Source organism: Ranitomeya variabilis, chromosome 4 (assembly GCF_051348905.1).
Source record: "Ranitomeya variabilis isolate aRanVar5 chromosome 4, aRanVar5.hap1, whole genome shotgun sequence".
NCBI lineage: Eukaryota > Metazoa > Chordata > Amphibia > Anura > Dendrobatidae > Ranitomeya > Ranitomeya variabilis.
The window spans coordinates 30,382,364-30,392,183 of record NC_135235.1 but is presented as its reverse complement, the minus strand read 5'-3'; the positions used below and the strand labels follow the sequence as shown (position 1 = coordinate 30,392,183).

The 9,820-nt window shown below is 42.8% G+C and overlaps 1 protein-coding gene and 1 long non-coding RNA gene across 3 annotated transcripts in view; one reads left to right on the top strand and one right to left on the bottom strand.

The window, feature by feature from the left end:
- Positions 1-2,631: 2,631 nt before the first annotated feature.
- On the bottom strand, positions 2,632-6,381 carry LOC143769585 (uncharacterized). Its single transcript, XR_013214427.1, has 2 exons — positions 6,252-6,381; positions 2,632-3,368 (listed from the first exon to the last, which is right to left on the bottom strand). It is a non-coding gene; the product is annotated as an uncharacterized LOC143769585 (long non-coding RNA).
- Positions 6,366-9,820, top strand: part of KCNIP2 (potassium voltage-gated channel interacting protein 2) — a 514,316-nt gene continuing 510,861 nt past the window's right edge. For both annotated transcript variants that reach the window (XM_077258267.1, XM_077258264.1), the window contains exon 1: positions 6,366-7,058. In XM_077258267.1, coding sequence (XP_077114382.1) covers positions 6,986-7,058 — 73 coding nt within the window. In that variant the 5' untranslated portion in view covers positions 6,366-6,985. The remainder of the gene's footprint in view (positions 7,059-9,820) is intronic.

Here is a 9,820-nt window from a genome sequence, read left to right as displayed (position 1 = left end):
TCCGATATTATTATGTTATGTGTTTATGTCTGTATTAGAAAATCTCCGATGTTTGATATCTGACGCTTCATGCTGCTGGAATCATTTGGACTCTCATGGAAAAAGGAAGAAGAAGAACTCTGTACCTTATCTAGATGCTATTATCCAGCAGATCTTTATTTTACAGAACATCGTAAATGTTTTTTTATTATAAACTGCCTGGTCACATAAGACTAGATTGCCTTAATCTCTATGATATATTATTTATAAATATGGCAATGATAGCACTTTCTGCAATTTTCTAATGTTCTCTGTTATTGTCCTATGTTCTTCGTTTTTTATTTAGGGATTGGCTCTTACATTCTCCTTATGATTATACTAATATCCAGATTGTTCATTAATATGTTTATTATTTAATTGTTCAATTCATTGATTTATTGGTTTGCTACTGATTCAATGGTTTGTTCTGTGATATTTGGATCAACTGTATGCGGAATGTCTATCCGTGGAAAAAGTTTGATGGATTTCCATCATATCATTGAGGATCTTTAAGTTGGGATCTAATATTTAGTGTGAAAAAAAGACAAGGTACTTGTGGAAAATAGGTGGTGCACAAGTAGAATACCAAATCTGTCATCAATATTGTGAAAACTCTTGGCACTCATTTCAATGTATTCAACATAAATATTTATTAATAGTATTATTAATCCAGAAAAAAATTATATAGAGACATTTCATTCACTACAAGACCTTCATCAGTCTAATAAAAAAATAATAAACATCTATACAATAAATCAAAATCCAGAATAAACACCAATAAACAAATGTATCATAAAGTGCAAAGCAAAACATATACAATACAGCACATAGTTATGTATTATTAATATTGTATGCTGCTGGGCGTGCCTCGCTATCACACAGGACAAGTCACACAGCAAATTTCATTTTTATCTACTTATACAAAACTATTTCAAGAGCCAGGTTTTTTTTTAATAGGCAACGCTTCCTGACGAAGCACATAGGGGGAAACGCGCGTCGAGGTGCCGCAGGTCTCCCGTTGTGTTGATTCCTGTGGCAGATACAGCCAATAACATGACTTCAGGCATTAATTATTTATTTTAGATACTGCTGTGATTTCTGACACCACAATTGATATGTTGCATTGTCCTTATAATATCCTATTAAGGTGTGGTATTACTATCAGGCTTATATCATTATTGGTGACTGTGAGTACGATATATCCCCCTTTCATGTTGGTGGTCACGTCCATGCGTAGATAGGGAATTTTTTGACAACATTGATACTCTGCTGCTAATACAGCGCAGTTGAATGGCGGCGATTATAGTTCTAAGGTCAGCTATTCCAAACCTACCTAATATGTAGCCCAGGTATTATTGGACTGTAGTCAAAATGTATTCTGATTGGTAAACCAAATTTGATGGTTTTATAAGCATTTGATACAATGTATCCTCAACTCTAGGCCTCCTAAACATATTGAATGTTGAAGGTATTATGCTGCCATTACGATGATGTGGTGTGTAGGTCATTGGCAGTTGTAATAAGTTAGGTCGGCGCCGCACTGCTATCTCACTACTAACTATAATTTAACCCCTTAATGACCAGAGGTATTTTTGTTTCTGCATTTTCATTTTTTGCTCCCCTTCTACCCAGAGCCATTTTTTTTTTGTAAAAATGGCGATGTAAGGGCTTGTTTGTGCTATTGAATTACACCATTGGTTTTAACATATCTTGTACTGGGAAATGGGAAAAAAATCCTAAGTGCGGTGAAATTGTAAAAAAGTGCAATCCTACAGTTTTTTTTTTTTTTTTTTTCATGTTCACTAAATGCTAAAACTGAACTTCCATTATGATTCTCCAGGTCATTACGAGTTCATAGACACCTAACATGTCTAGGTTCTTTTTTACTTAAGTGGTGAAAAAAATTCCAAACTTTGTTAATGAAAAAAAAAATTACGTCATTTTCCGATACCCGTAGCGTCTCCATTTTTCATGATCTCGGGTTGGGGTGCAGGCTTATTTTTTGCGTGCCGAGCTGATGTTTTTAATGATACCATTTTGGTGCAGATACGTTCTTTTGATCGCCCGTTATTGCATTTTAATGCAATGTTGTGGTGACCAAAAAAAATGTAATTCTGGCGTTTTGACTTTTTTTTCTCGTTACGCTGTTTAACTCTCGGGTTAATTCTTTTTTTATTTTGATAGATCGGGTGATTCTGAATGCGGCGATACCAAATATGTGTATGTTTTTTTTTTATTGTTTTATTTTGAATGGGGCGAAAGGGGGGTGATTTGAACTTTTACATATTTTTTTAATATTTTTAAAAACTTTTTTTTAACTTTTTGCACGCTTCAATAGTCTCTATGGGAGACTAGAAGCTGTAGTTATCTGATCACCTCCGCTACATACAGGCATTGATCGGATGCTCTCTTGCTATGAGTGCTGACCACCAGGCGGCGCTCATAGCAATCCGGCAATGACAACCATAGAGGTCTGCTGGAGACCTCTGGTTGTCATGCCAACCCATCGGTGACCCGTGATCACGTGACGGGGGCACCGATAGGGCGAGTTAAATGCCGCTGTCAGAGATTGACAGCAGCATTTAACTAGTTAACAGCCGCGGGTGGATCACGATTCCACCTGTGGCTGTTGCTGGCACGTCAGCTGTACAGATCAGTGGGAGTCCAACATCGATGTACAATTATGTTGAAAAGGGGTTAAATCTACTTATTACCACTATTTTCTAACTCATTTTTCATGTAAAGATGCAGGTTGTACTGTGACAGGGATAGGTCCAGTGCCTGTTCTATCTGGAGGTTCCATATAGTGCTTCGTTGTGGATGGTCAAGTCACTAGAGATGCCTGACTCCTTAACGTCCAGCTCAGCCATCAGTGTCTTCCTCTTTTCCACCAGGTCTGCTAGTCGCTGACTTGCTGTGTGCTGGCATCTCCGGAGGGGAGGAGAAGCGGAGACGATGTCCCCACACAGTTCTGATTATTGTTCCAATGATCTGTCCCCAGGAACCTCCCCACCTCGAGGACGAGTCTTCATGGAGACCAGTCTGAAGATTGACCCAGAGAAGGTATCTTCAGTTTCTAGCGGTCGAATGATGAGAGAGCCAAGGCGGTGGCATCCTCGAAGCCTCTGCTATCCACCAACCGGGCGGAGGAACTCCAGTTGGTCCTTGCATCCTCCAGGGTGGTAGCTAGTCTCACTAGCAAGTACTCCTGCTTTGACCCACTCTGAGGATGGCTTGATGGAGAGAAGAAGCATCCTAGTCGTGAAGATGGTGAGAGATGTCACTTTTCTTTCATTGGATTGGAGTGAACATGGTCCTGAAGAGAAGTCGTGGGAGTCCATGAAGAAGAGCTTGAGACAGAGGGGACATAAGAGGGGGTACTATTACACTAATGCTGGCACCCTTGCATGGTACCCATTCCTCCTCCATGCAGGGACGCCGCACCGACATACACACCGCCGTGGCTGCATTGTCACTTACCTGTCTCTCAGCACGTCCTCGGCGGGCTCCTTGCATCTTGCCACTCTGCACTCCATGCTGTGTAATGCACGCGAGCTCTCCTCTGTTCTTAGAGGGGCAGCGCGCACTGTGTAAAAGCCCCCAGCCAATATTTCGGAGGCATTAAGTATAAAAGGCACACTCTCCAGTAGAGAGGTGCCAGAGCAACGTTAATTCATTAGTCTGTTGGTGTCCTAATAGTGAGTTGTTAGTCCCCTGGTCCTTGGGTGGCCTGTACCCTGAACCGAACCCTTGGTCTTTGTGTGGCCAGAGCCTGGACCCGGACCCCTGGTTCAGGACCTGAATCCTGTAACCGCATCTGGTGATATGTGAATCCGAAACAGCATCGGTGGCACTTGACCAGTTTTCGAGACCCGTGCGTCTGAACGTGTACCTATCCCTGCAATTCTTGTTGTCCGGACTGGTATACCAGTCTCAATGTCCTGCCCAAGGAGTAGTCTGAACAGAGTCCGTGTCTGTGCACCTGACCCTTGGGATCAACAGCTGCAGTACCGGGGACTGCCTAGGTACCTGATGGCTACCAGCAGCTCAAGCCTGACCACCATCAGGAGCTCCAGTGAGCACCAGGTAGCTGATACACCCCTCCTAGGTAAGCCCAGCACCGTGGCACAGTTGGTCCACGAACCATGTACACCACCCACGTGCATGACACAGAGCTCACTTATACCAGCACTGTCCTGTAACAGGAGCCAATGGGGGAACAACATTCCTTTCCTCCTAACATTTCCCCCATCAACTGTGAGTGATATTATTGAGAAGTGGAAGGAACAGCAGCAACTAATCGATAAAGTGGAGACCTCGTAATGTTACAGAGCCGGGGGTCCGAGTGCTGAGGAAGCTAAGGCAGACGTCATCAATGCTCTGGAGACCTTAAGACTGCAGAGTTCAGACCATTTCTGTTATTAATATCAGCCCAAACACTGCACCCCACCAGGAGTTTCAAGGCCGAACAGCTGGATGCAGCCGTACATCACCAAGCACAATGCCGAGCGTCGGATGGAGTGGTGTAAAGCCGCCACCACTGGACTCTGGAGGAGACGTGCTCTGTGCAGTGACGGATCACACTTCTGTATCTGCCTCTGATGGAGGAGTCTGGGTTTGGTGATTCCGGGAGAACGTTAACCCCTAACTGCATTGTGCCCCCTGTACAGATGGTGGAGGAGGATAATACTATGGGCTGTTATCAGTGGGCGGCCTCGACTCTTAGTTCTGGGGAAGGGAATCTTAATGCTTCAGCACCAGACATTGTGGACAATTGTAGCTTCCATGGTTGTGGGAACAGTTTGGGGGAAGACTCTCTTCTTTTCTCCATGACTGTGTCCAGTGCACAAGCTCCATACAGACATGGAGGGGGAACATGAGCGGCCGCACAGAGCCCGGACCTCAGCCCCATCCAACACCTAGACCAGAGATTGTGAGCCCGGACCACCCAACATCAGGATCTGACCCCACAAATGCTCTACTAGATGAAGGGGCAAAAATTCCCACAGACATCTCCAAAATGTCGTAGAAATCCTTCCAGAAGAGCTGGAGCTGTTATATCTGCAGAGATAGATAGATAGATAGATAGATAGATAGATAGATAGATAGATAGATAGATAGATAGATAGATAGATAGATAGATAGATAGATAGATAACAGATAGATAGATAATAGATAGATAGATGGTAGATAGATAGATAGATAGATAGATAGATAGATAGATAGATAGATAGATAATAGATAGATGATAGATAGATAGATAGATAGATAGATAGATAGATAGATAGATAGATATGGCAAACAACATACTTAACTCTGCTACATCTAAAATTAAAGGTAAATACTTTATACTTACATGTATTTCACCCTTTAACATATTTAAATCCTCAGTCTCCAGCAATGAGCTACGGAATACGCAGAATACAAGCTGGAGCTCCGCTACCGCCTCCCACTGACCGGCCCCCACTGTTCAGGAGCCCCTTCTGCCTCCTGTCACATTACCTATAACATATGTCTGAGCTCCTGGACACTCCCAATTGGCTTCCTTATAAAATGGAAATGTCCATCCTGCACAATAAATGAAATCTGCTGTTCTATGGGCCTGGTGTGTACTGATAGCACAAAGTATCTATCAGTGTGAGAGAAGGGAGATCGAGTGAGGAAAGGGATTTATCATGGAGCACACGAAGTATACAGCCCCAGAGAGCTAAGGAGCAAATACAGCTCTGCTACATCTGCAAAAAGGAAACAGATACATTATATATAGAGATAATAAATAGATGATAGACAGATACAGAAGACAGAGAGAGGGGTGGACAGTGGATGGATAGATAGATAGATAGCTAGATAGATAGATAGATAGATAATACCCATAGAATGTAAGTCCGCAAGGACAGGGTCCTCTTCCCTCTGTACCAGTGTGTCACTGTAAACTTGTTTACTGTAAATGATATCTATAACCCTGTATGTAACCCCCTTTCTCATGTACAGCACCATGGAATTAATGGTGCTATATAAATAAATAATAATAATAATAGATATATAGATGATAGATAACTGATAGATAATAGATAGATAATAGATAGATAGTAGATATATAATAGATAATAGGTTAATAGATAGATGATAGATAATAGATAGTAGATATGTAATAGATAGATGATAGAAAGAAAGATAGATAGATAGATAGATAGATAGATAGATAGATAAATAGATAGATAGTCACTACCTACACATAATCCCTTGCATTCAGCACACAAGCAGTTACTTCTGCCTGCAGCCTTCGGAGCCTTGCTGTCACTGTTGCTGTCACTGTTGCTGTCACTGTTCCTGTCGCTGTTGCTGTCGCTGTCGCTGTTCCTGTCGCTGTCGCTGGTGGTCGCAGGTCTGGCTGTGCAGTGGGGCAGGAGCAGTCGGATGAGGGTCCTCTCTGGGGGCAATGCCATCAGTCCTTGGCTCTGAGCGAAGACAGAAAGAAGGAAGGAAAGTTATTCGGAGACAAAGCAAAGAAGATCATCGGAAGAAAGCAGAAGAGAAGGAATGAGCGAACTCTCCGTGGAAACTGCCGAGGGTCTGCCTGCTCCTCCTCATCATCATCACATGGAGAGGAGTAAGAGAAGGGGCTGACACTGGGGATTATCAGCAGGAAGGACCGGAGTGAAGCCCCCCACCTCCTCCAGCATCTCTCTCCTCCTCCCTGGACCACAGCAGATCCCAACAACAATCCGACCCCAACACAAGCCCACCAGCCCAGCACCGGGCGTCCATGTGAGCGCGGAGCCGATTAACCCCTCGTCTGCTGGAGTCACTTCTTGTTTCCTTTTTGGGGGGGGGACAAAAGGATTTTTTTATTTGTTTTTTTCTCTATAACCCAGTTATAAATTCTGAGAACCTGAGGATTCCTAAGGGTTTGGGAGGTGAGAGACTTTCTCTGACCCCAGGTTTGCACATTTACCTCTGGTTGAAGATGAGGAGTAAAGGTAGGAAAGATAACCTTTCAGATTCAAGAGATCTGGATGGATCGTACGATCAACTCACTGGTAAGTCAGATCTTTCCCCTTTGCTTGGTGTGGGGAGATATGAGCAGCATCCCTTTAAGAGTGCACAGATCACTCACACACAGCCTGGATACATTGTTGCACTGATGATGGACTCTGTTTCATTTCTTGGGCATTGGTAAGATTTTTTATTTTTTTTTAGATGGCAGTGGTGGCATGCAGATTACTGAGCAGTGATGGGTAGAGATGGCAGAAAGTTGGGGAGAGGAGTCAGTGAGAGGAGAGGGTGAAGTTCCAGCCTGAGATTATGTAACAGCAGCAGGTGATCCCTACACATAGGGGGGATTCCTCCAAGGAAAGTCTTTGCAGGGTAAGGAATAGACAACTTCATATAATCCAATGGGATTGGGTGAATTATGCTGCACTACAAGTGACAGCATGCCAGTTGCTAATAATAGTGCCTAATGGGAGTTGTAGTTTTGCAGCAAGCTGGGAAGCCCCAAGTTGCCTGTCACCCATCATTAGCACAGTGACATTAGGGCTGCTGCTGGGTGCTGTGTGTTCTGTGCAGGTGGAGATTTGCATACACCTACAGCCTGGATGGCAGGGCTGGATTATACTCATCATGTGCTCCAGATTATTTCTTTGACCTTTTCAGAAAATCATGGAGAAAGTTAATAGTGGCTGAGTCCAGATAGAAATAATCCTCATTTTTTTTTTTAGCTTCATACTGTCATATATCTTAAAAAAACCCTGCTACCATCTATAAAAAGCTCAATTACAAAGATGGGGGGCTTCAAATAAACAAGTTTAATGTACAATAATCCCCAGACTGGCCCAAGGATTCAGGGTCACTGGATGGGGATGTTCCATTTTATTAGCATATTGTGTAATCCAGCGAACGAGGATACAAACGTAAATAAATAGATAAATACTCAACATTTAAAGGGGCAGTGCACATTTTAATTCCTAATGTAAAAAAAAAAAAACAATTTTGGTAAGGAAATGGATCAAATTAAGTTGATTAGTGATTACAACTGAACTTTGCTTTAACTTGTTGCAATGATGTGGAAACATTTTTCACTACCGCTATAAGGCTACGTTCCCACGATGAGGTTTTGGTGAGTATTTGGCGCTGTGTATTTTAGGGAAAAAAAAAAATGCAAGGAACCTATTTTAGTTAATAGGCACAGAAAATCTGCAATATCAAAAAATCACCAAAAGTTTATCGTGGGAACTTGGCCTTACATGGAGGAAGGAATAAGTGACCCACTGCGTTAGTTATGCAAAGAAGTTCCATTGATAATTATTGTAGGGTGCATTTTTTTTTAAGTTTTTTAGATCAGAGGTAAAAGGACTTTTTTTTCCATACTAACACCTCATAATAATCATTGGGACTCGTCCGCTTCTATTTACATAACTGGTATCACAGATCACTTATTCCATATGTCTATACCTAAAACAAGAGAAAAAAAAACCTGATTATCTGAAGTGACTCGTGAACAGACTGAAGTTACTGCAGTCTCTGAATGGACATTACTATAGGGATTAATAATTCCTATGGAAATTAGAGATGCAAATTGCACCTTGGTTTTGTACAGCCTGGCTGCGGGGGATGGGAGTTTTCCCATTCATTTACAACCACATCTGCATGGCGTTTGCATGTTCTCCTGTGTTTATTTGGGTTTCCTCCAGATTCTCTGGTTTCCTCCCACACTCCGAGAACTTACTGATAGGTTCATTGGCTTCCAATAAAATTGACTATAAAATACAGACATGAGATTGAGATTCCCATAGATGCAGAGACAGGAAAACTCCGCACAGTGCCGGGAATATGCAGATATTACCTGTCATTAAGTGGACAGCTGCTAATTGGAATCTACTAGTAACGATCCATTAATTCTTGTAACACTTTGAGGCTACATGCGCAGGTCCTTGTGAATTTTTACATCCATAAGAAACGTGACGCTTTTTTACTGCTGCCAAGATAGCATAAAGGGAACCTATTATGTCAGAGAATGCGATTAACCTGCAGAACAAGGGTTAATCTGCAGGTTAATAGCGTTAGAGCGGTGCAGCTGTACTAAAAATGCGGCATCTGGGAGAAAATCAACGTTATTTTTCCCTGGAGCCGCCGCCTTCAGTCACACAGGCGTACCGTCTCACAGCACTGAGAGCAGTAAGCACGCCCCGGGACAGTGACTGACAGTGCCATGCTTTCAGTACAGGCACCTTACTAATCTTAGTAACCTGCTGATTAAAGGGGATTTCCACTACTCAGACAACCTCTTCTGAACGCCTATGTTTCCCCCCACCCCGTTAAATAACAGCACCTGTACTCACCTCCAGAGCTTGCATCGATCCAGTGCTGGACATCACTAGAGCAGCCTCGGCACCATTGGAGCCACCAAACAGCGTTGGTGTCACTCTCCCCTCCTTCGGACAAATCAAGACATCCAGACGAAATGAGAGCAGTCAATTTCTCCAGATGTCAAGTCCATAGGACATAGGACATTGCCCGCAGTGATTACGTGACATAAGATGTCACGCAATCACCGGGAGGGCAAGTTCTGATACTGTTAGAATGACACCGGTACTGAAAGTGAGTAGAGGTGTTATTATTTTACTGGGAGGAAACATAAGGGTTCAGAAGGAGTTGTCTCAGTAGTGCACAACCCCTTTAACGCTATATATGAAGGTTAATAGCAATATCGGGCACGACAAGTTCCCTTTAAAGTTAATACAAATGCATACAACTCTAGATGGGTTATCATATTCTTCGTGATCTTACAGACACTGACAAC